This window comes from Budorcas taxicolor, chromosome 18 (genome assembly GCF_023091745.1).
Source record: "Budorcas taxicolor isolate Tak-1 chromosome 18, Takin1.1, whole genome shotgun sequence".
In the NCBI taxonomy this organism is placed as follows: Eukaryota; Metazoa; Chordata; class Mammalia; order Artiodactyla; family Bovidae; genus Budorcas; species Budorcas taxicolor.
Window position 1 is genome coordinate 16,893,928 of NC_068927.1, and position 27,396 is coordinate 16,921,323.

A 27,396-nucleotide genomic window follows, 5' to 3' on the forward strand; every position below is an offset into this window, starting at 1 on the left:
AGCAAAAAAGTTTTTTTTAACCAATAAATAAATTACATTCAAGAAAACAAAGTATTTATATCTGAAGTATGATATATCCTTAAATGTTTTTCTTCATATATAGCACCCAAACTTTCAAACTGTCTAGAAAGTAGCTTCTAAAATATAACCCATACCTTACGTCATAAAAATAAAACGCAAAAAAAATCAATTTAAGACAAAACTTACAGTTTATATTAATTCCCCATTCAATAAAATATCAATTGCCAATTTATTAAATGAACTGTAAATATGCAATGTTAGTGCTCAAATCTGAAATATATATTTTCAAAAGTCACTCTTTCTCAAAGTATTTAAAATATTGCATCTCTGGTGGCAAACCTGAAAACTATCATTTTATTTCTCTGGTTTTCATACTTCCACTCTCAACCCTATCCTTTAATTCTTTAACAGTCAACCGGTTTGTTTACTTTTTTTTCTTTTTTGGAGTAAATTCACTATATCCCAAACACAAACACTGACAATACTCCTTGGTAAACAAGGAAATCCCAAAACAGTCCAAGCCTATAGCTTCACTCCCAAAGTGTGGCACAGGCTAAATGATAAGGAAAAAAACAATCAATGGCCCTTATTGATGCAATCAAAATGCTCCTGAGAGTCCACAACTGTTTTGAGAATTTGCTGATGTAATCCTGAAGAAAGTTTCAACACATTTTGCAGACAAATATCAGAGAATAAGTCTTTGATTAATAATTTTTCTATTTATTTCTGCCAAGGCGACTGAAAACACGAAAGCCTTTTCATCAGAGAGGTTAGCATAGATGTCAATTTCCTTTTCCTGTTTCTCTGTTAAAAGAAAAAGGGAAAGCTTTTAACATAAAGGCAGTAGATTCAGTAATTCAAGTTTTCACTATTTCTTTAAATGACAATAAATACTATACATAATACTATGATGCATACTAAATGGTATAAAGTATGTTACTAAACTGAAATATTAAAATTATACAAAGGAGTTACTAAAATGCATGAACTTAATTCTAAGACTAAATAGAGACTGGATATATATTTCTATACACACATCTAATATTTCTGTAAGAATCTCAAATATTTTTCTTCTCAGTAGCATGAGCTCCCTGTCTCAATCAAAATGAATTTCCTCACCATAAATAAGGTCCCTTCTGAACATTAATGGTGCCTTTATGAATATAATAAATTCTTCACCTTAGCCCTGCTACAGAAAATAAGAATAACCAACATTTATTTCTACTTTGCCCCATCTGATTACAAATGTAATAAAAGTTCATGGCAGAATTTTTTTTTTAAACACAGAAAACTAAAATAGAAAAGAAAAACCACCTATTTATCTCAAGCCAGCTAAAATCATGATTAACATCTTTGTGGATTACAAATTACTTTTTCAGGTTCTACTATCACAATAAACTGTGGAAAATTCTGAAAGAGATGGGAACACCAGACCACCTGACCTACCTCCTCTTGAGAAATCTGTATGCAGGTCAGGAAGCAACAGTTAGAACTGGGCATGGAACAACAGACTGGTTCCAAATAGGAAATGGAGTATGTCAAGGCTGTATATTGTCACCCTGCTTATTTAACTTATATACAGAGTACATCATGAGAAACGCTGGGCTGGAGGAAGCACAAGCTGGAATCAAGATTGCTGGGAGAAATACTAAGAACCTCAGATATGCAGATGACACCACCCTTATGGCAGAAAGTGAAGAGGAACTAAAAAGCCTCTTGATGAAAGTGAAAGGAGAATGAAAAAGTTGGCTTAAGGCTCAACATTCAGAAAACAAAGATCATGGCATCTGATTCCATCACTTCATGGGAAATAGACGGGGAAACAGTGGAAACAGTGGCTGACTTTATTTTTGAGGGCTCCAAAATCACTGCAGATGGTGATTGCAGCCATGAAATTAAAAGACGTTTTTTTCCTTGGAAGGAAAGTTATGACCAACCTAGATAGCATATTGAAAAGCAGAGACATTACTTTGCCAACAAAGGTCTAGTGAAGGCTATGGTTTCTCCTGTGGTCATGTACGGATGTGAGAGTTGGCCTGTGAAGAAAGCTGAGAGCTGAAGAATTGATGCTTTTGAAGTGTGGTGTTGAAGACTCTTGAGAGTCCCTTGGACTGCAAGGAGATCCAACTAGACCTTTCTGAAGATCAGCCTTGGGATTTCTTTGGAGGGACTGATGCTAAAGCTGAAACTCCAATACTTTGGCCACCTCATGCAAAGAGCTGACTCACTGGAAAAGACCCTGATGCTGGGAGGGATTGGGGGCGGGAGGAGAAGGGGACGAAAGAGGATGAGATGGCTGGATGGCATCACTGACTCGATGGACATGAGTTTGAGTAAACTCTGGGAGTTGGTGAAGGACAGGGAAGCCTGGCATGCTGCGATTCATGGGGTCGCAAAAAGTTGGACACGACTAAGCGACTGAACTGACTGATTGACTATGATTCTACTTTTGTCTGGATTTTTTATTATGCTTTGATTTTTAATCAGTTAAACATGTATATAGTTTGCTTTTGTTGTTCAGTCGCTTAGTCGTGTCTGACTCTTTGTGACCCCATGGACTGAAGCATGCCAGGCTTCCCTGTCCTTCACCATCTCCCAGAGCTTGGTCAAACTTATGTCCATTGATTCCTTGAGGCCATCCAACCATCTCATTCTGTTGTCCCTTTCTCCTTCTGCCTTCAATCTTTCTGAGCATGTCTTTTCTAATTAGTCAGCTCTCCACGTCAGGAAAATATCAAGAATTTCAGCTTCAGCATCAGTCCTTCTAATGAATATTCAAGGTTAATTTTCTTTAGGATTGACTGGTTTGATCTCCTTGCTGGCCAAGGGATTCGCAAGAGTCTTTTCCAACACCACAGTTGGAAAACACCAATTCTTTGGTGTTCAGTCTTCTTTATGGTCCAACTCTCATATCAGAAAATGACTACTGGAAAAACCATAGCTTTGACTATATGGACCTTTGTTGGCAAAGTAATGTCTCTGCTTTTTAATACGTTGCCTAGGTTTGTGATAGCTTTTCTTCTAAGGAGCAAGCACCTTTTAATTTCATGGCTGCAGTCACCATCTGCAGTGATTTTGGAGCCCAAGAAAATAAACTCTGTCACTGTTTCCATTGTTTCCTCATCTATTTGCCAAGATCTTAATTTTTGAAGGTTGAGTTTTAAGCCAGATTTTCACTCTCCTCTTTCACCTTCATCAAGAGGCTCTTTAGTTCCTCTTCACTTTCTGCCCTAAAGGTGCTGTCATTTGCATATCTTCAGTTCAGTTCAGCTGCTCAGTCGTGTCCGACTCTTTGCGACCCCATGAATCACAGCACTCCGGCCTCCCTGTCCATCACCAACTCCTGGAGTTCACTCATACTCACGTCCATCGAGTCAGTGATGCCATTCAGCCACCTCATGCTGTTGTCCCCTTCTCCTCCTGCCCCCAATCCCTCCCAGCATCAAAGTCTTTTCTAATGAGTCAACTCTTCTCATGAGGTGGCCAAAGTACTGCAGTTTCAGCTTTAGCATCATTCCTTCCAAAGAAATCCCAGGGCTGATCTTCTTCAGAATGGACTGGTTGGATCTCCTTGCAGTCCAAGGGACTCTCAAGAGTCTTCTCCAACACCACAGTTCAAAAGCATCAATTCTTTGGCGCTCAGCTTAGGTTATTGATATTTCTCCCAGCAGTCTTGATTCCAGCTTGTGAATCATCCAGCCTGGCATTTCACATGATGTACTCTGCAGATGTTAAATAAGCAGGATGACAATATACAGCCTTGATGCACTCCTTTCCTAATTTTGAACCAGTCCGTTGTTCCATGTCCAGTTCTAACTGTTGCTTCTTGACCTGCATACAGGTTTCCCAGGAGGCTGGTAAGGTGGTCTGGTATTTCCATCTCTTTAAGAATTTTCCAAAGTCTGCTGTGATCTACACAGTCAGACTTTAGCGTAGTCAATGAAGCAGAAGCAGATGTTTTTCTGGAATTCCCTTGCTTTTTCTACAATCCAGCATATGTTGGCAATTGGATCTCTGGTCCCTCTGCCTTTTCTAAACCCAGCTTGAACATCTGGAAGTTCTCGGTTCACATACGACTGAACCATAGCTTGGAGGATTTTGAGCATTATCTTCCTAACATGTGAAATGAGTGCAATTGTGCGGTAGTTTAAACATTCTTTGGCATTGCCTTTCTTTGGGATTGGAAAGAACACTGACCTTTTCCAGTCCTGTGGCTACTGCTGAGTTTTCCAAATTTGCTGGCATATTGAGTGCAGCACTTTAACAGGATTTATCTGATGCAACATCTTGGACTTCTGTTTTCAGGCATGATAAACTGACCTTCCACCATGAAAAATTAGGATTTATTGTTTTCTGTCTCTTGCCATCATACTTTTATCACATCTTCCCATTACAGTTGTATTATCATTTTGATGAGATCAATATTGTGCTTACATTATTCATTACGTAAATTATTTCACTTTTCCTGTACATTGTTTTCCCTGAAAAGATTCTCTTTCTTCATTTGCTTAGTTTTCATTACTAACTGAACGCAAACTCTCTCCTCGTTGGATAAATCTTTCAGAATGTTTACATATAACAATTTTATCTTCTTGAAGAAATTCTTCAAGAAAGTCTTCTGCTATACTCCAATCTGACATGGTTGGTTCCTAGGCCTACTGCACAATTATCATGTTGAGATCTCTCGTCAACATCATGCTGGAGATTCTTATCTCTCTCTTGAGTTGGACCCTGTGTTCTAAGTTCAGGATACATTCTTGGTTTACGCCTTCATTTTGATGCCATGTATCTTGCAGTAGCTTCCTGAGAAAGGGAGTATGGGTAGCAAATTTTTTGAGATCCTAAATACTAGAAAGTGTCTTGAGTCTTTCTTCACACTAGTTACTAGTATGATTAAGTAAAGACCTGAAGATTTCCTCTTAGTATTTAAAGGCAAAATACTGTATTGCAAATACTGGTGCCACTGCTAAGAAAATTCTATACCACTTTTTATAGTTATTTTTTAAGTTGTTGCTAATTTCCCTAAAATGAAATATACGATCTTAAGTGTACAACTGGATGACCCACACCACAATTTAAGATATGAAATTTCTCATTCTCTTCAGCCAATCCCTCACCACCCTACCAGAAATATTATTCCACCACCATAGATTCATTTTGCCTGTTCTTGAACATCATATAAGTGGCATTGTATAATATGTACTATTTTGTGTCTAGCTTCTTTCATTCAACATGCTTTTGAAATTCGTTGATGTTGCTCATACACAAGTAGCTTGTTCCTTGCTGGATAATATTTCACTGTACCATTTTGATTATTTCCTTTGAACACTTGAAGGATTTTCCTTTTAACCAAAGAGAGATAATTTATGATGATATAATTTTGTATAATATCTTGTTTTAACCATCCACTTAATTTGGTGGGGTATTTCAATACAGAAATTCAGTGTCCTTCAGGTGTGGGAAAATTACTCAAATTATTTCACTGATGGCTTCCTTCTCTTTCATCTTCTGTGTTCTTTTCTGCACCATCAATTATTTACATATGTTGACCTCAAATTGGTCCTCTAAATTTCTTATGTTTCCTATTCTATTTTTAATCTCTTTTCCTACTGGTATACATTCTGGTACATTCTTCAATTTTATCTATCAGATTTCTGTTAAAGTTTGCCATTTTTGCAAATCATATAGACATTATCTATACACATACACACATGTATGATTCTCATTTTAAAGTAACATATTTTATATAGATATATATATATAAGATTCTCATTTTAAAGTTCATTTTCCAGGTGCTTTTTTGACATCTTCAATTTCCTTTTAAGAAAAAGGAAATTCCTTTTTGTTTCATTACTACCACAACTTCTCTTACAAAGAATATTAATGGCAGTTTTCATTTTTTTTTTCACCCTGGAAAAACTCATCCAAGTTACTGTTTTTTTCCTTTATGAAAGCCTGATTGGAGAACCCAATATTTACATCTCTAATTTTTACCTAACTTTCCTCATTTTAATTTGATAGCCCTGCCCTCAATGATGCCTGGTTATTTCCGAGACCAGAAACTCTTTTGCCTTATCTTTTATCAAAGGATAAAGAGCCCTAGCAAGGTATTAAAAAAAGACTTTCAAATAAAGTTTTTAGCCTCACCTTCACCTCTACACTTCCAGACTTAACTCGTGCCAAAAATTGCTGACCTTAAGGAAGATGTAAAACAAGAAAAAGTTTCTTTCTTAGCTTTTCTCGAAGGAGCTTACAATTTAGGTTTCTTGGGTCTACTAAAGAAGTCATTACTTTCCAGAATTTTGCTATTTCTCCTATTCCCTCTTCTTGTGGAACTTTGCCCTTGGAAAACAAAAAGTCCCTTTCCTACTTTACTAGGGTTTGGGGAGAGAACAGAGCTAGATGTGTTTATTCAATCTACCATCTTTAACTTGAAGTCTACCTTAATTATCTATGTTCATTAATAAGATATTCAAAATTGGTTAATAAATTTTAATCAGTGAAAATGTCACTCTTACATTACTAATATCCAGAATAATCATACCCCCACATATAAAATGAAGACTTATTTTAAACCAACCAAAAATTAAGTTTAATGATTGGCTTTTACGATAATGTTGTTACCTAGATGTCTAAAAAGATTTCCTTTCATTCTTCTATTTTTTTCAAAATATAAAAAATAAAGTCAATTAAAAATGTGCTTTTAGACACATTGTAAGGTTTTCCTTATTAAAATAAAAGTAAAGCTTCCTTCAAATTCTTTAAGCGTCCTATGAGCAGGGATACTGAATTCAAGTGGCTACTAAACAATAAGAGGAGAAGGCAATGGCAACCCACTCCAGTACTCTTGCCTGGAAAATCCCATGGACGGAGGAGCCCGGTAGGCTGCAGTCCATGGGATCGCTAGGAGTTAGACACGACTGAGCGACTTTACTTTCACTTTCATGCATTGGAGAAGGAAATGACAACCCACTCCTGTGTTCTTGCCTGGAGAATCCCAGGGACAGAGAAGCCTGGTGGGCTGCCGTCTATGGGGTCGCACAGAGTCGGACACGACTGAAGTGACTTAGCAGGAGCAGCAGCAAACAATAAGAAGTATATCAAAGAAGTCTATTCTAAATAGACATTTTAAACGTTCGTATTTCCCACCAGTATTATATTTAGAGAACATGGTGTGCCTTCAGGGACTGAAAGCTATAGCCCAAGAGCAAAATCTAGTCTGCAACCTGTTTTTATAAAGTCTTACTGGAACACAGCCATGCCCATTCATTTACATATTTTCTATGGCTGCTTTCCAGACACAATGACAGAGCAGAGTGGCTTTGACAGAGACTTTATAGCCCAGAAAGCCTAAAATATTATCTGGCTCTTTACATAAAAAGCTTGCTGACTGCCCCTGTTCCTGACCTACATTAAAAGATTCCATTTTATTATACAAAAATTGCTTTGACATCTTCCTTGTTTGCAGTAAAAGCATATCTTACTCTAGAAACAGCTTTCTTAAAACTTTTCTACAACAAACTAAAAATATCTGAAAAAAATGTATAGCCAAACAAATGCTTCTGTTTTCAAGTTAACACAAAATAAAAGATTCAAACCTGCACAGTGAGAACCAGAACTACAGAGTCTTCATTTCCCCAAAGAAAAGACTGTCATTATCTATTTTCTCATCTCCTCTGACCCACCACCAGAAGCATTCCTTTTCCATTCTTTGAATTATGGTCTTTTTACTTCAACTGTAAAGAATGTTCTGTTTTCTGGGCCAAACAGTATTTTCCTTTTCTCTTTTTCCTCTGTTAGACTTTCCTTTACCTAGTTTCCCTGTTGAAATAGTCTTTGGCATATATTTTCTGGTCACCCCATTATTAAAGCACATTCAAACTGAGAAGAAAACTCAAACTCTCTGGAAGATCAGCATAACAGAAGAAAAGAGAATAAGTAGTAAAATTAGCCAAGGAATTAAGGAGTATCTAAGCACAGTCTTCACAGAATATAGTCAAAGACATTAACCTTAATCCTTTAGCCATATGATATTAAGAAATCTTTAACTTTGATAAAAGCTAAAAGATGAAGTTATTTACACTAACAGTAGTAACTTTATTCAAACAGATATTTAAATAGAAACACACAAAACAGGGAGAAATGGTGAACAGTAAGAAATTCTCAGTGTCTAAAATATATTTATGGGTGAATACCTGAATACCTGAATACTTAAGACTGACTGCCTGAAAAAAGTAAAGCGTAGCTCACAAATAACATAAGAAATTATAAACACATTTAACTGAAGATGAAATTATTCTAACAGAGGTTTTTCTGATGTCTAATAACATTGTTATTTATTTTTAATTAAAGTATAGTTGATTTACTTGATAGAGATTTTAAAAGAATTATAGAAAGCAACTATCTTTTTCATTTAATTACTGGCTTGAAATTATGGGCATATGGGGGTTCATTATACCATTCTTTTTAATTTGTGTAATTAAAAAAATTTTCCACAATAAAAGGTTTTTTAAAAGATAAACAAAAATCAAAGAAAAAGAAGCTGAAGTTTAAGTTGATGGTTAAAAACATCATGGTGGATGGTTATTGGTAGGCACACTAGTTATCCAAAGAAAAGAGAAAATCTATAAGGAGAAAATGAATATGTTTTAGACAAAGAAGAATTCACCTTTATTATCCAAGAAGAATCCACCTTAGCTTTTGGATACTAAAGAACACTGAAAATTCATACTGAAGAACACTTTCAATAGTAAATTTTTAAAACTCACAGTATAATAGTTTGAAATAAATCTTAATAGAATTTAGATTTATCTTTAAAAAAAATATAACCATTTTAACAGACTTATTCAGGATGTCATACACAAATTATTGTCTCTGAACTTTACTATCATCAGTTTATAGGAAAGTGAATTTACCTAACTTAAGCCTTTAGTTTTCCAATAAGAATTAAATTTATGGATTAAAAAAAAAAAAAAACAAGTATCTACCTGAGAGAAAATGCTTTTACAAACTAAAATATAAGTTGGAATTTTAAATCCAGGAGTTAAATGCCTACCAAATACTTTCTTCACTACTATCTAATTAAGATCTTAGAAAACTTTAATACTTGGGGGAAAAAAAACTGCTTGGATTTACTCATACCTCTTTCTTCCTCATGTTTTTTGGCAGATGCACTTTTAGGTCTTCCTCTTCCTCGTCTGATATGATCTGAATGGCTGTTACTTCGAGACCTCTTTCTGTTTTCTAAATCTTTATTTACTGTAGAATTTATCTTCTCTCGCCTAACTCTCTCTGTTCGCCTCCTCTTGGCCTCATGCTTGTTTTCTGTATGGATGAATAAAAGTGATATATTTTAGGGCTTAAGCAAGAACTGTTTGCCCATGTTCACACTGCTTTCTTCTTTTTCTTTCTAAATAGCGCTAGAGTTTGCTGCCTGGCATATTTTATAAAATTACATCCATAACATCTATGCCCTTCAGAAAAAAAAAGAAACAACAGAATTCAGATCCATATTAACATGTAAGGTAGGAGGAATATTAGAAAACAAGTATCTCTATTTGATATTCAGCCCCTGTAAATTCACACAATTCCAAGGCAACCTTTCTGCTTTTTTCCTTTTCTCTGTTTCTAAGCTAAAAATGGTTAAGTATTAAAAAGGAAAATAAATAAATATTCCATTCCTTTTTTCCCCTTACCCATATCACAGATTCAAATATATAAATTACACAGAAGTAAAACTGACTTTAGCTATATTATATTAATGTTACGGAAAAAAACAAACAGAAAGTATCTAGGGAAAACATAAAAACACTAGGGAAGTAAGCAGTTTTCACTTTAGTTACAGATAAGGTCATTTTTTATATTCTAAGAGCATATTTATCCCAATTAGAATCCAATGGGGGAACTTTACTCAACATGGTGATTTAATTAATGCAAGGAGCCACTCCTTCTCACTCCAAACAGATTAAAAGGTTGGGTAAGACAAACAATAAATTTAATACATACCCAACTTTAAAAAAAGAAAATTCCTCAAATGCCTAAAATAATAGTGGTAAAGGGGCAAAACAAATAAGAAAATTCATATCCCAAACACTAAAGGGAAAAAATTAAAAGGCTATATAAATTAAGTATGTTCAATAGGCTACTATAAAGTAAAATAAATTTAAGTAAAATAGTAATAGTTATTTCCAAATGCCATATCCTTAGAAAATTAGTTAATTCCAGGTCTCAAATGAGACATACACCAGATAATGTAAGAACATTTAATTATTCCAAACTGTAAGAAAGTTATTACTTTAACAAATAATTTGCAAGGAATAAAAAATAAAATAATAGAGTCAAAAGAGATATCACCCATATACAACGTGAGGACCTTATTTGGAATCTGTTTATAAAAACCATTTATGAGAAACCTGAAAATTTCAATACCAGTTGGATATTTGGTATTACAGAATTAGTGATATTTTTTTATTGCATGTAAGTTTTTAAAAATTATTTACTTGGCTGTGCCAGGTCTTAGTTGCAGCATGTGGGATCTAGATCTCTGACCAGGGATTGAACCCAGGCCCCCTCCATTGGGAACATGGAGTCCTAGCCACTGGACCATTAGGGAAGGCCCTGTGCTTCAGCTTTTAAAGGTCAACCTTTCAGAAACATATAATGAAATATTTATAATTGAGATTACATGAGATTTGCTTTAAAATGATATACAAGACAAGAAATGGATGTGGATGTGACAGTGTGTGCTTAGAATTTCTCAAAAAAATAAAAAATTGATTTGATACAGTTTCATTTATTATGGCATCTACTATTACTGCTAAAGGCAGAAAGATTATTATTTTAGTGATTTAAAAAAAAAACAATTTTAAATGAGGCTTGAAACTTCCAATCCAATTCTGAAAATATAAAGATATATGATTTTATTTTAAAAAAATAGAAAATTTACATGTGATTCCAGTATTATTATCTAAAGTATAGATTTTGTTCAAATTTCACAAAATTTTATGTCCACTATTGGTTTTCATACCTAATTCAGGATTTCACATTGTATTTATTGGATTGACCAGTTTCAGCTACATGCAATGAATTCTGATAACTTCTCTTTTCATCTTTATTCTTTACAAATATTTTCTAATTTCTCTTGTTACGGCTTCTTAGATACACCCATCACTTAAAAGTAGGCATTTAATTTCCACAAATATGGGTTTTTTTAAAGTATTTTTTATATTAATTTTTCATTTAAATGCTTTATTCTCCACAATCACCCTGTGTTTTTTCAGTCTTTTAACTTTCTTGAGGCTTTCAATGGGTAAGACAAAGATCTCTCTTGGTTAATGTCACACTGTACTCTTGCCTGGAAAATCCCATGGATGGAGGAGCCTGGTGGGCTGCAGTCCATGGGGTCATGAAGAGTCAGACACGACTGAGTGACTTCACTTTCACTTTTCACTTTCATGCATTGGAGAAGGAAATGGCAACCCACTCCAGTATTCTTGCCTGGAGAATCCCACAGACAGAGGAGCCTGGTGGGCTGCCGTCTCGCACAGAGTTGGACACGACTGAAGCGACTTAGCAGCAGCAGCAGCAGCACTTGAAAATATGTGGGCTATTTTCAAGTATCTTTCAATATTCATTTCTAACACAATTCCGCAGTTATAAGAGAATAATAGACTCTGTTTGATTTCAACACTTTTAGATGATGAAATTTTTGCACCTGGTTTTATGTCCCTGGATATGTTCCAGGGTCTCCTGGTGTATGTCTATAGGAACTTCAATAGAATCTGTACCCTGCTGTTGTGTGAAAATTGTGTAAATCTTAATTATGTTGAATTGGCTCATAACGCTAGTCTACTATATCCTACTTTTCTATTTATTCTATTAATTTTTGAGACTTTGATGCAGAAACTCCACCTAAAAAACCTTAATTTATCTACTTAAAAAATAATTGTAATACATAATGGAACTATATGTAATTTTGATCTGTATTTTCCAAGTCTCCAATAAATGTATTATACTTTCATAATTTAAAATATTAAAAGTTTAAATAAAGTATAAGAAAAAAATTAAAAGTTGAAAGAAATAGTAACTGGTAAAGCTTTTTACAGTATGCCTTTTAGACTTTAACACTGAATTTAAGTTTGTTCCTTCAGCTACCCACTCATCGCTGTAAACTTATTCATAGCCAATCTCAAAAAAAAAGAAGTGTCTATACTTTCTGCCTCTAGTTTCTCACCTCCCATTCATCCATCACTTCATTCCAGTGTAGTTCCCAACCCAATGAAAAGGATCAAGAACAAAAACCTCTGTCAGCAAATCTAACTGACACCTTTCTTTAATCATCTTAATTACCATTTCTCAAAAATTCAAGAGGACTACTCTTTTCCTTGAAATTAATTTCCTTGATTTTTCAGGTTCTCCAGGCTGCCCATCATACCAGCCACTCCTTTTTTATCTCCTTTGGAGTCTTCTCCTCCCTGCAGATTCTTTTCCATCTCTAATATTAAAGTCCTAGGACTCTATCTTGAACTCAGATACTCCGTGGACCCAAAACATTAAGCGCTGGTGTTATAATGGTTCTAAAATTCATACTTTCAGCTGTGACTTCTTCCCAAAGCTCTAGACTGCCTACTTTTGTGACCCACAAGCATTTCAAAAGTGCCCAAAAAAATAACTCTTGATTTTCCCTCCTCCAACCTTCATTATAATAGTAAACAGCACCAACAGTTACAAAAGCCAAATAACCTAGTCATTTGTGACTCAGATTGTTTCTTCTATCATCACAAAAGTCCACAGGTACTCTGTGCAAAATATATCCACAATTTCCTCATTTCTCCCACTTCTGTGGGCAACATCCAAACCGAATATATTCCCTAAACAGCTGTCAAAATTACCTTTAAGAAAAAATAGACTGTATAAGTTCCTTTTCTAAAACCTTTCATTAGGCTTTTCACTTTATTTAAAATATGGTCAAATTTCCTGACAAAAGACTATAAGTCCCACTATAAGACCTGACATTCACCTCTTACCCATCTCATTTCATACCACTAGCCATCTTGTTCACTACTCTCCAGACATGTCTTCCTCTAAAACAAGCTCCTTCCTCCTCTTGAAGCTCTGCACTTGCCAATCCTTCTGCCTAGAGTTCTCTTCCCAACACTCTTCATCAGATAGGCTATACTTCCTTCAGATGTCAATTTACAAATCACTCCAAGTCTCAAGCCCAAGTTACTTTCTTCTTCTACTATTACTATAGTCTGTTTTTTATTTACATATATGCTCAATATGTCTCCCCCATCAAAGTGTAAGCTCTATGGAAGTTGGGACACTTGTTTGTCTGTCTCATTCACAGAAACTAGAACATTACCTACACATGTTGCTGCTGCTACTGCTAAGTCGCTTCAGTCATGTCCAACTCTGTGCGACCCCAAAGATGGCTGCCCACCAGGCTCCCCCGTCCCTGGGATTCTCCAGGCAAGAACACTGAAGTGGGTTGCCATTTCCTTCTCCAATGCATGAAAGTGAAAAGTGAAAGTGAAGTCACTCAGTCATGTCCGACTCTTAGCGACCCCATGGACTGCAGCCTACCAGGCTCCTCCATCCATGGGATTTTCCAAGCAAGAGTACTGGAGTGGGGTGCCATTGGCTTCTCCAACCTACACATGTTAAGTGGTGCTAAATAAACAAAATTAGACTGAGTACATCCAGTGGTCATGGTTGGATGTGAGAGTTGGACTGTAAAGAAGGCTGAGCGCCGAAGAATTGATGCTTTTGAAGTGTGGTGTTGGAGAAGACTCTTGAGAGTCCCTTGGACTGGAAGGAGATCCAACCAGTCCATTCTGAAGGAGATCAGCCTTGGGATTTCTTTGGAAGGAATGATGTTAAAGCTGAAGCTCCAATACTCTGGCTACCTCATGCGAACAGTTGACTCACTGGAAAAGACTTTGATGCTGGGAGGGATTGGGGGCAGGAGGAGAAGGGGACGACAGAGGATGAGATGGCTGGATGGCATCACTGACTCAATGGATGTGAGTCTGAGTGAACTCTGGGAGTTGGTGATGGACAGGGTGGCCTGGCGTGCTGCGATTCATGGGGTCACAGAGTCGGACACGACTGAGCGACTGAACTGAACATGCATTTATCTCACGATGTTCTCAAAAATTCTACTGAAATGCAAATAAACATGGGAAAAAGGAAAATAAATCAGCAGGGTTTCAAACAGGAAATAGTGCTATTAGCAATCTGAAATTACAGAATTCCAGCAAGCTGGCAAACTGACAGACTCTGATTAAGTAACCAGAAAAGAAAAAACTAAAATTCAAACTAAGACTATGAGATGGCTCCTATAGAAGGGGCAGCTGTTCTTCCCAAAGACACTCCCAGGATAGGACAAAAAGTATAGTAAGGAAGAGTAGGCCACAGAGTGCTCATCAGAATAACTCTCGAACTACTGTAGAATAGTTGGGCCTATGTATACAAAGCAACTGACATAAAGAAATAAAGCTTTTCAGAACCAAGCAATGTTCAAGGGAACTTTGAACTTCCATATCATAGAAATATGAAAGGGGTTCCCAGGTGGCGCTAGTGGTAAAGAATACAACTGCAATGCAGGAGACGCTGGAGCCTTCGGTTCAATCCCTGGGTTGGGAAGATCTCCTGGAGGAGGCAATGGCAATCCACTCCAGTATTCTTGACTGGAGAACCCCATGGACAGAGGAGCCTAGGGGGCCACAGTCCACAGTGTTACAAAGAGCTGGACACGACTGAGCAGGCACACACATTAGAAATAAGAAATAAACAAAAAAAAGTAGTTCCTCATAAAAAAGAAACACTATAAAGGATTTCACATTCTGCCTCAGAATGATGCCTTTCTTATTTTGGCAATCATGGATTTCAACAGCATCTCCCAGCTTACCTAATTTACATCTAAAAGTTTGCTTCTTCCAATTATACAGAACCTCGAACATTACCTTCTTCCAAATACACACTAAAAATAAACTTCTTCCCATCATACACTAAAAAGACGATGTCAAAATGGACCTTCAAAACAGTGTAAGAAGGTTTTCCTGGTGGTCCAGTGGTTAGGAATCCACCTGCCAATGCAGGGGACACAGGTTCAATCCCTGGTCCGGGAAGAGCCACATGCCATGTGCAGCAACAAAGATCCAGTGCAGTCAAAAATGAATGAATGAATAAATAAATAAATATATTTTTTAAAGTGTAGGATATGCATGCAAGTTACCTACACTGATAAACCAAGGCCTTCATTTACAAGCATCAACAGATAATTAAAGATTACCAGCTATTTGAGGAAAACAAAAAGAGCAAGAGAGAAGGAACAAGATAAAACATGAGGAACAGGGAGTTTCCTGGTGGCCTAGTGGTTAGGATTCTGGGTTTTCACTGCTGAGGCCCAGGTTAAATCCCTGGTCAAGGCTAAAAAAAGACAACAACAACAAACCCATAAGGAACAAAAGTATTTCAGGAAACAAAAACATCTTAAAATGTTTCAGATGATACCTTCAGAGAGTATTATACCATTAACATTCTTCTGCAGAAACAGAAAACACATTCCAATCATATGGACTCTCAAAACCCCATATAGAAAGACAATCTTAGAACAGAACAAAGAACCATACTTCTTGGTTTCAAAACTTTTCCTAACAAAACTGCAGTAATCAAAAAAAATGATACTGTGTTACCAGAGACAAACAGACCACAGAATAAAATATCCAGAAATAAATCCATGGTCAAATGGTTTTCAGGAACAGTAGTCTTGAAAAAATAGAGCTTGCAACAAATGGTAATTCGGAAACTGGATACCCAGAGGCAAAAAAATGAAAGTGGACCCTTATACTACCTACAAGAATGGACTCAAAATGGACTGAAGACCTAACATAACAGCTAAAACCATAAAAGGCTTAGGGGGGGTGGAAGGAAACAGGAGAAACACTTCATGACAGTGGACTTGCCAGTGATTTCTTGGATAGGACACCAAAAATATAGGCAACAAAATAAAAACTAGACAACTTCGATTTCACTTAAAATTTAAAAACTTATGTATGTCAAAAGGACACTATCAACAAAACAGAAAGGCAACTCATGAAATAGAAGAAAAAAATATTTGCAAAAATGTATCAGGTAAGGAATTAACATCCAGAATAAAAAGAACTTCCAAAATTCAACAACGAAATAAAGGTCAAAGAACTTCAACAAACATTTCTCCAAAAACAGACAAATGGCCAATAAACACATGAAAAAATGTTCAACATCACCAATTATAAGGGAAATGCAAATTAAAATCACAACATGACATCACTTCAATCCCACTGGATGGTTAATAGGAAAAGAACATAAAATAACAAGTGTTGCTGAGGATGTGGAGAAATTGGAAACTTTGCATTGCTGGTGGTAAAGAAAAACAGTGAAAATGCCATGACACTTCCTCAGAAAATTAAACAGAATTACTATATGATCCAGCGTTTCCCCATACAGGCATATGTCCGTCCAAAAGAAACGAAGGAAGGGCACTGAGCAGTATGTACACACATGCTCACGGCATGTTTCATAACACCCAGAAGGTGAAAGCGACTCAAGTGCCCATCAGTGCATTACGAGATAAACAAAATGGGGTATGTAATACACTCAAATAGTATTCAAGAAGGAAATTCTGACACATGTTACAACGTGGATAAACTCTGAAGACATTATGCTACATGACACAAAAGGACAAATATTGGATGATTACACGTAAGACGATAACTACAGTAGTCAAATTCAAATTCACAGGCACAGGAAGAACACAGGTAGTCTGGGGCATGATATGGGGATGGAAGGAAAATGAGGAATTAGTGTTTCATGTGTATGGAGTTTCAGTTTGGGAAGATGAAAAGAGTTCTGGAAAAGGATAATGGTGAAGATTAAGCACATGATAATGAATGTATTCAATGCCACTAACCTATACAATTTAAAATGATTAAAATACTAAATTTTACAATAAAAGATATGAAAAAGTAAGATTCAATGAAAAAGAAGAAATTAAAATAAAAATGAACTGCTAATAAGAAAGCGCAAAAGACAAGTTAAATAGGGACTTCCCTGATGGTTCAGTGGTTAAGAATCACCTTCCAATGCAGGGGATCCAGGTTCGATCCCGTGTCAAGGAACTATAATTCCACATGCCACAGGACAACTAAGCCTGCGCATCACAAATAGAGAGCAGCTCATGTGCCACAGCTAAGACCCAATGCAGCCAAAAAGATACATTTTTTTTTAAATTTTTAAAAAGACAAATAATGGGCATGTCTGAACACAGAATTCAGGCATGTCCATTATGAGAAAAGGAAAACACTGAAATTTCTTGGAACAAAAACGAAGACAGAATATATGACAATAAGGGAAGAGCAATACAGGAAAGATCTAAGAAATCTGATACTCATCTATAATATAATGTGTAATTATCTACCCAATATTCATTCTCCCCCTCTTCCTTAAGAATAGAATCCTGCTCTGGTCAAGAGGGAAATGTGCCCAGTTAAAATATACACATTCAAAGATTCTCCTGCAGGTGAAGAGGCCATGAAATTTAGTTCTGACCAATGACATATAAGTAGAACTGGATAAGGTTTCCAGAAAGTTTTAATTTTTTTTTTAAGGAGTATAATCCCTAGGTTGGGAAGATCCCTTGGAGGAAGGCATGACAACCCACTCCAGCATTCTTGCCTGGAGAATCCCCATGAACAGAGAAGCCTGGTGGGCTACAGTCCATGAGGTCGCAAAGAGTTGGACATGACTGAGCAACTAAGCACAGCACATGGCTGCTTTGTCCTTCCCTCTGTGTCTGTCTCTCTTCTTTGTGCTTAGAATACTTAAGAGATGCCTAGATGTACAACAATTACTTTGTAACAATGAGCATGGACTGGTTCCAAATTGGGAAATGAGTACTCAAGGATGTATACTGTCACCCTGCTTTTTAACTTATATGCGGAGTACATCACGTGAAATGTTGGGCTGGATGAATCATAAATTGGAATCAAGGTTGCCAGGAGAAATATCAACAACCTCAGATATGTAGATGATATCACTCTAGTGGCAGAAAATGAAGAGGAAGTAAAGAACTTCTTGATGAGGGTGAAAGAGGAGAGTGAAGTTGGCTTGAAACACAACATCCAAAAAACTAAGATCATGGTATCCAGTCCCATCACTTCATGGCAAATCCAAGGGGAAAAAGTGGAAGCAGTGATATTTTATTTTCTTGGGCTCCAAATCACTGTGGACAGTGACTGCAGCCTTGAAATTAAAAGATACTTGCTCCTTGAAAGGAAAGCTATGACAAATCTGCTGCTGCTGCTGCTAAGTCGCTTCAGTCGTGTCCGACTCTGTGCGACCCCATAGATGGCTGCCCACCAGGCTCCCCCCGTCCCTGGGATTCTCCAGGCAAGAACACTGAAGTGGGTTGCCATTTCCTTCTCCAATGCATGAAAGTGAAAAGTGAAAGTGAAGTCACTCAGTCGTGTCTGACTCTTCGCGACCCATGGACTGCAGCCTACCAGGCTCCTCCACCCACGGGATTTTCCAGGCAAGGGTACTGGAGTGGGGTGCCACTGCCTTCTCTAAAGAGGGTACTGAAAAGCAGAGACATCACTTTGCCAACAAAGGCCCATATAGTCAAAGCTACAGTTTTTCCAGTAGTTATGATGTGAGAGATGGACCATAAAGAAGGTTGAGAGTCAAAGAATTGATGCTTTTGAGCTGTGGTGCTTTAAGAGTCCCCTGGACTACAAGCAGATCAAACCAGTTAATCCTAAAGGAAATTAACCCGGAATATTCATTGTAAGGACTGATGCTAAAGCTGAAGTTCCAATACTTTGGCCACCTGATGTAACTCACTGGAAAAGACCCTGCCAGCTCACTGGAAAAGACCCTGATGCTGGGAAAGATTGAAGAAAAAAAGAGAAGGAGGCAGTAGAGGATGAGATGGTTAGATAGCATCATCAACTTAAGGGACAGTGAAGGACAGAGGAGTCTGGTGTGCTGCATTCCATAGGATCGCAAACAGCTGGGCACGACTTAGTGACTGAACAACAATGAGCATGAAAGCCACATCTTCTCAAGAAAGGGAAGAGCTTAGGTCCTTGGGGACAACATTGAACAGTCCTGTACAGTGGTCCCTTGGTATCAATGAGGGTTTTAAAACCCCCAACAGATATCAAAATCTGTAGATGTTCAAGTATCTTATATAAATGGTATATTATTTACACAAAACCTACACACATCTACCTGTATAGTCTGTGATTTCTAGATATAATAACTAATACAATATAAATGCTATGTAAATACCAGGGCACAGCAAATTTAAGTTTTGCTTTTTGAAACTTTTTGGAATTTTTTTCCCCTGAATACTTTCAATCCATGGTTGAGTGAAACTGCAAACATGGAAACCCACAGATGCAGAGGACCAACTGTAATGCCAACTTCATTTTTCTTCACTAAAGGAAAAGTAAACTATTTGTCCAATCTAGTGTCAGCCAGGTTTTCTGTGGATGGCGATCATGACAACAATTATCCAATAAGCATGCCAGAAAGAGAATGGGGGGAAAGAAATAGGTAAAAATTTCCCTAAGCTGAAGACTTGAGCCTTCAGATGAAAAGGACTTACTGAGTAACAAGGAAGAATGACAATGACATAAGAGTGAGTACAAAGTAAAGGTGATTTGTGAGTACAAATCAGATGATTGCTTCTTGGCAGGAAAGCAATGACAAACCTAGACAGTGTGTTGAAAAGCAGAGACATTACTCAGCTGACAAAGGTCCATATAATCAAGGCTATGGTCTTCCCAGTGGTTATGTAAGTTCTCAGAACTGGACCGTAAAGAAGGCAGAATGCCAAAGAACTGATGCCTTCAAACTGTGGTGCTGGAGAAGACTCCTGGAAATCCCTTGGACAGCAAGGAGATTAAACCAGTCAATCTTAAGGGAGATCAACCCTAAATATTCACTGGAAAAAATGATGCTGAAGTTGAAGCTCCAGTATTTTGGCCATCTGACATGAACAGACAACTCATTGGAAAAGTCCCTCAAGGGAAAAATCTTTCCCTCATTGGGAAAGATTGAGGGCAGAAGAAGAGTATGTCAGAGAATGAGATGGCTGGACAGCATCACTGATGCAATGAACATGAACTTGGGCAAACTCCAGGAGATCATGAGAGACAGGGAGGCCTGGTGTGCTGTAGTCCGTGTGTGGCAAAGAGTCGGACATGACTAGGCTATTGAACAACAACAAAGTAAAGGTACTCTCTCCAATGGAAGATAAGAAATATACCATCACATATTTTTCATGAAAATTTTTTCAGGTCTAAAACAATTTTTAGAAAATTAGCTCCAGAAATAAAAACACATGGGTTTTTAAAAAAAGTATATAAGAAAAATTGAGATTATCCTTGTAGCACAATGGAAAGAAATTTTAGTGACAGCTCTGCTGTGGACCTAAAATCAGGAATAAAATTGTAAGGAATGATTTTTCTGAAATAACAATACCAAATCTTCACCGTCAAGTAATTCAGAGTTAAGGATAACTTACTATTGAATTAATGTTGAATGACTTTGGATTTCTAAAAGGTACTGGTGATAATAATTTCTTCATTTTTCTTCCTTAACAAAAGTGAGTATGCAATTTGTAGATTTTGCTTACTTATCAGCCTTTGCCTGTGAACTTAAGAGAATAATTTAAAAATTGGGTTTAATATTTCTATCCCTTTGTTCCTTCCTCCAGTAAAAAATGGGGAGGGTGTTGCTTAACCTAAAGCTTGTACTCACTGAGAAATTAAATATTAATGAGCTATCCCAATATCTTATTGTTTTAAGTCTTTTTCTTATCTTTAGAGAAGTCCTTATAAACTAGTATCTCATTTCGATTTTTGAGTTTATTTTTTCTTTACAGTTTTTATAACAAAAAATGTATAAAGGAAAAAGGTATATCCATTGCTATTAAGTGCAAAACAGCACTCTTGATGCACTAAACCATCCAGAACACCCATGTGGAAAACCAAATTTAAAGACTTGGAACAAACTGAGTTTATTCTCACTAAAAACTGCTTGTCAGTATTATCTTTACAGGTATATATTATCCATTTTCATTTCTCCTATAAATTCTCTGGTAATTAAAACTGAAATGTTCTAGATCCTATTGACAACATTCATTAGAACTTGATAAAACTGGGGAGATTTTTTTAAAAATTATACTCATCTCAATTCCCTATACATAATGGACTAGCCAAGGCAATCTTACTTTTAAGAAATTTAATTGTAAAAATTAGTATTTATGTACCTATAACATATCAAGCTTTCTTTACATTCAGTTCAGTTGCTCAGTCATGTCCTACTCTTTGCGACCCCATGGACTGCAGCTCGTCAGGCCTCCGTGTCCATCACCAACTCCTGGAGTTTACCCAAACTCATATCCATTGAGTCGGTGATGTCATCCAACCAACTCATGCTCTGTTGTCTCCTCCTCCTGCCTTCAGTCTTTCCCAGCATCAGGGTATTTTCATATGAGTCAGTTCTTCACATCAGGTGGCCAAAATATTGGAGCTTCAGCTTCAACATCAGTCCTTCCAAAGGACACTCAGGACTGATTTCCTTTAGGATGCACTGGTTTGATCTCCTCACAGTCCAAGGGACTCTGAGTCTTCTCCAACACCACAGTTCAAACACATCAATTCTTCAATACTCAACTTTCTATATAGTCCAACTCTCACATCCATACATGACTACTGGAAAAACCACAGCTTTGACTAGATAGACCTTTTGTGGTAAAGTAATGTCTCTGCTTTTTAAGGCTGTCTAGGTTGGTCATAACTTTCCTTCCAAGGAGTAAGCGTCTTTTAATTTCATGGCTGCAATCACCATCTGCAGTGATTTTGGAGCCCAAAGAAATAAAGTCTGACACTGTTTCCCCATCTATTTGCCATGAAGTGATGGGACTGGATGCCATGATCTTCATTTTCTGAATGTTGAGTTTTAAGCCAACTTTTTCACTCTCCTTTTCCACTTGCATCAAGAAGCTCTTTAGTTCTTCTTTTCTTCCTGCCATAAGGGTGGTATCATCTGCATATCTGAGGTTATTGATATTTCTCCCAGCAATCTTGATTCCAGCTTGTGCTTCCTCCAACCCAGTGTTTCTCATACTGTACTCTACATAAAAGTTAAATAAGCAGGGTGACAATATACAGCCCTGACGTACTCCTTTTCCCATTTGGAACCAGTCTGTTGTTCCATGTCCTGCATACATGGAACAACTGTTGCTAACAGTTGCTTCCTGACCTGCATACAGATTTCTCAATGAGCAGGTCAGGTGGTCTGGTATTCCCATCTCTTTCAGAATTTTCCAGTTTATTGTGATCCATACAGTCAAAGGCTTTGGCATAGTCAATAAAGCAGAAATAGATGTTTTTCTGGAACTCTCTTGCTTTTTCGATGATCCAGCAGATATTGGCAATTTGATCTCTGGTTCCTCTGCCTTTTCTAAATTCAGCTTGAACATCTGGAAGTTCACAGTTCACATACTGTTGAAGCCTGGCTTGGAGAATTTTGAGCATTACTTTACTAGCGTGTGAGATGAGTGCAACTGTGTGATAGTTCTTTACATTAGACATTTTCATATGCACTTCATCTACACAACAGCCCCCTAAGGTCGGTACTATAAATCTATGTATGTACAAGTAAACAGCAGCTTCTCATGGAGGGTTAATCTGTTACACTTACCAAACTAGAATCTGAATCTGAAGCCAGATCTTCCATGTAACAACATATAGCTCATGTCTGTACTGTACCAAACTGATTTCCAGGCTCTGAGTATTGTTAGTCCTTAAGGGCTTCCCTGGTGGCTCAGTGATAAAGAATCTCCCTGTTAAATGAAGGAGATATGGGTTTGATCCCTGGGTTGGAAAAGGTGGGTTTGATCCCTGGAGGAGGAAATGGCAACCCACTCCAAGATTCTTGCCTGTGAAATGCCACAGACAGAGGAGGCTGGTGGGCTATACAGTCCAAGGGGTCGCAAAGAGTTGGACACAACTTCTGGACTAAACAATAGCCCTTCTTAAAACCCTTTCTTCCTTTGGTTCTATAGCACAGCTTGTTCAGCTGCTCAGTCATGTCCGACTCTTTGCAACCCCATGGACTGCAGCACATCAGGTTTCCCTGTCCTTCACTATCTCCCAGAGCTTGCTCAAACTCATCTCCATTGAGTCAGTGATGCCATCCAATCATCTCATCCTCTGTCCCCCGCTTCTCCTCCTGCCTTCAATCTTTTCGAGCATCAGGGTTTCTTGTAATGAGTCGGCTCTATGCATCAGGTGGTCAAAGTGTTGGAGCTTCTGTATGAGTCCTTCAAATGAATATTCAGAGTTCATTTCCTTTAGGATTGACTGATTTGATCTTCTTGCAGTCCAAGGGATTCTCAAGTCTTCTCTAGCACAAAAATTGGAAAGCATCTGCCTTTTCTAAATAAAGCTTGTACATCTGGAAGTTCTCAGTCCATGAACTGTTGAAGCCTAGCTTGAAAGATTTTGAGCATTACCTTGCGAAATGAGTGCAACTGTATGGTAGTTTGAACATTCTTTGGCATTGCCCTTCTTTGGAACTGGAATGAAAAGTGACCTTTTCTAGTCCTGTAGCCACCACTATGTTTTTGAAATTTGCTGGCATATTGAGTGCAGTACTTTCACAGCATCATCTTTTAGGGTCTGAAATAGCTCAGCTGGAATTCCATCACTTCCACTAGCTTTGTTTATAGTAATGCTTCCTAAGGCCCACCTGACTTCACTCACACTTCAGGATGTCTGGGTCTCAGTGAGTGATCACACCATCATGGTTGTCCAGGTCATTAAGATCTTTTTTGTATACTTCTTCTGTGTACTCCTGCCACCTCTTCTTAATATCTTCTGCTTCTGTAAGGTCCATACCATTTCTGTCCTTTATCGTGTCCTATCTTTGCATGAAATGTTCCCTTGGTATCTCTAATTTTCTTGAAGAGATCTCTAGTCATTCCCATTCTATTGTTTTCCTCTACTTCTTTGCATTGTTCACTTAAGAAAGCGTTCTTATCTCTCCTTGCTATTCTTTGCAACTCTGCATTTAGATGCATATATCTTTCCTTTTCTCCTTTGCCTTTCACTTCTCTTCTTTTCTCAGCTATTTGTAAGGTGTCCTCAGACGACCATTATGCCTTTTCCATTTCTTTTTGTTGAGGATGGTTTTGACCACCACCTCCTGTACAATGTTACAAAGCTCTGTTCATAGTTCTTCTGGCACTCTATCAGATCTAATCTCTTGAATCTATTTGTCACTTCCACTTTACAAACATAAGGGATTTAAGTCATACCTGAATGGTCTAGTGGTTTTCCCTACTTTTTTTCAATTTAAGTCTGAATTTGGCAATAAGGAGTTCATGATCGAGCCACAGTCAGCTCCCAGTCCTGTTTTTGCTGACTACAGAGCTTCTCCATCTGCAGCTGCAAAGAATATAATCAATGTGATTTCAGTACTGACCATCTGGTGACATCCGTGTGTAGGGTCGTCTCTTGTTATTGTTGGACGAGGGTGTTTGCTATGAGCAGTGTGTTCTCTTGGCAAAACTGTTAGCCTTTGCCCTGCTTCATTTTGTAACCATGGCCCAACTTGCCTATTAGATAGCAAAGTCTATCTCTGATATTTCTCTGTCCTTTCTATTCCTTCTCTTTATTTTGCTGGTTCTTCTTCCTCCTCCCTAGGATTCCTAGGCTTCAATGTTTCATTTGTACTTCAAGGCCACAAGGCTACTCTAATTTATTAAACAACAGAATCTTAGGAAATGCCAAATGTAAAATAATAATGAATTACTTCTCACTTATCACCAGACTTATGTAAAAACCACTGTTGGCTGTTCTCCTACAGCTAACATTTTTTCTCAGTTGACAGGACCTCCCTACCTACTTCTACCCATAAACACTGGAGTCTGCCAGAGTTCTCTTCCTTCCCTATAGACTGTAGAACTAGCTCATCCATTCCCATGATCTCAACAACCATGATTATTTGAAACCTTTATCTCTAGCTAAGGCTACTCCCTGAGCTACTCTCAGATTGTATCTCCAACTGGGGAAAAAAAAAATTTACATAGATGGTATTTCACAACTATATCCAAATCTAGTTTCTTCATCTTTCCCTCAAAACTTGTCTTCCCTTTCTAGCCACTAATCCCAGGAAGAAATCTGGGAGTCATTCTAAAGCCTTCCCTCTCCTTCAACTGGTTCTAACTTTTTAACACTTGGAGTATCTGACCCTTTCCATTGTCCTCATTAGGTCTCCACCTTACCTCACTTCTCACCTGAATAACTGGTATACAGAAGGATCTCAAAGATATTTGTACAATAAAAATAAAATAAACATACTTGTTCCACTAACAAGCATGGACCACGTCTTACTCATTTTGGAGACTCAGAAATGAGTTGACCTGCCTCCCCAGAAAATCTACAGAGTGAATCATTCCAGAGTTTCCATTCCTTGAATCAAACTCTTAGGAAGTCAGAACCAGGAATCGATTTTTAACAAGCTCTCTAGATGACTCCTATATAACCCAATCCAGCAACAGTCTTTAAGAACTAATGCATTAGTAGTAAACCCATTATCATGTTGAAAAGGAGCAAACTCAAAGGCAGAAATGGAATTAAAACAACTTTCTGAAAACAGTATGTTGATTTCTTAAAAAACTAGGAATAAAACTACCACACGACCCAGCAATTACCACTTCTAGGCATATACCCTGAGGAAACCAACACTAAAAAAAAAACACATGTATTTCAATGTTCATTGTAGCACTATTTACAATAGCTAGGACACAACAGATGTCCAACAACAGATGAATGAACAAAGAAGCTGTGGTACATATATACAATGGAATACTTCTCAGCCATAAAAAGGAATGCATTTGAGTCAGTTCTAATGAGGTGGATGAACCTATTATACAGAGTGAAGTAAGTCAGAAGCAGAAAAACAAATATCATATATTAATGCATATATATGGAATCCAGAAAGATGGTACTGATGAAACTATCTGCACGGCTATAATGGAGATCCAGACATAGAGAACAGACTTATGGACAAGGGCGGGGGAGAGGAAGGAGAGGGTGAGATGTATAGAGAGAGTAGCATGGAAGCATATATACTAACATATGTAAAATAAATAGCCAATGGAAATTTGCTGACTCAGGGAACTCAAACAGGCTCTGTCATAACCTAGAGGGGTGGGAAAGGGTGGGAAGGAGGTTCAAGAGGGAGGGAACATATATACACCTATGGTTAATTCATCTTGCTGTTTGACAGAAATCAAACCAATATTGTAAAGCAATCACTAAATCAATTAAAAATAAATATAATTATTAAAAAATGAAGGAAGGAAATAGTCTTAAAAAAAAAACTTTCCGCCCATCTCTCCATAGACTTGGGATAAACAGGCCTCCCACAGACATAAATATAAATAATCCTTGAATCATCTCCTACTATAACTATTCTTTTGTCTAACCCGGCTCCCTTACTCAGTTAACATACTTCAAGAGCTCACTTCCATCTTGCAACCCCACAAACTATTCTCTAGATAGTAGTCAGAATGATCTTTCTAAAAGGCAAAGCAAAGCATGTCACCATCCCCTAACCTCATCCCACCACCCAGGGATAATTTCTTCTCACATGGTAAGAACAAAAACCAAAATCTTACTTTAGTTTAAAAGCCTTAAATAATCTGGCCCTTGCTTATCCCTCTGGCTTCATCTCAAACACTCTCCTGGTTTTACTGTCTACATTGCAACCACGTAGGCCCTTCTGTTCCTGCTGATGCTGCTGCTGCTGCTGCTGCTGCTAAGTCGCTTCAGTCGTGTCCGACTCTGTGCGACCCCATAGACGGTAGCCCACCAGGCTCCCCTGTCCCTGGGATTCTCCAGGCAAGAACACTGGAGTGGGTCTTCTGTTCCTAAAATACATCAAACTTTTAACAACCTTAGAATTTTTGCATTTGCGATTTCTGTCAAGAATGGTCTTCTTCATGGCTACTACCCCCGTCATGTTCCTATTCAGTCTCAACTTAAAATGTCACCTCTCAGAGAAGCCCTATTATTGTCACCCTGCTTATTTAACTTATATACAGAGTACATCATGCGAAATGCTGGGCTGGATGAAGCACAAGCTGGAACCAAGATTGCCAGGAGAAATATCAATAACCTCAGATACGCAGATGACACCACCCTTATGGCAGAAAGCAAAGAAGAACTAAAGAGCCTCTTGATGAAAATGAAAGAGGAGAGTGAAAAAGTTGGCTTAAAACTCAACATTCAGAAAATTAAGGTCATGGCA

The 27,396-nt window shown here is 37.5% G+C and overlaps 1 protein-coding gene across 2 annotated transcripts in view; it reads right to left on the reverse strand.

Moving 5' to 3' along the window:
* Nucleotides 1-265: 265 nt before the first annotated feature.
* C18H16orf87 (chromosome 18 C16orf87 homolog) overlaps nucleotides 266-27,396 on the reverse strand; it is a 33,950-nt gene continuing 6,819 nt past the window's right edge. The window contains exons 3-5 of one of the 2 annotated variants that reach the window (XR_008200911.1): nucleotides 9,163-9,345; nucleotides 4,219-4,341; nucleotides 794-825 (exon numbers count right to left, since the gene is read on the reverse strand). Coding sequence is in view for 1 of the 2 variants with exons in the window: in XM_052656544.1 (XP_052512504.1) it covers nucleotides 707-825; nucleotides 9,163-9,345 (302 nt within the window). In the remaining variant the exon portion in view is untranslated. Of the gene's footprint in view, nucleotides 826-4,218; nucleotides 4,342-9,162; nucleotides 9,346-27,396 lie in introns of both variants that reach the window. The other variant, XM_052656544.1, reaches the window with a different exon arrangement.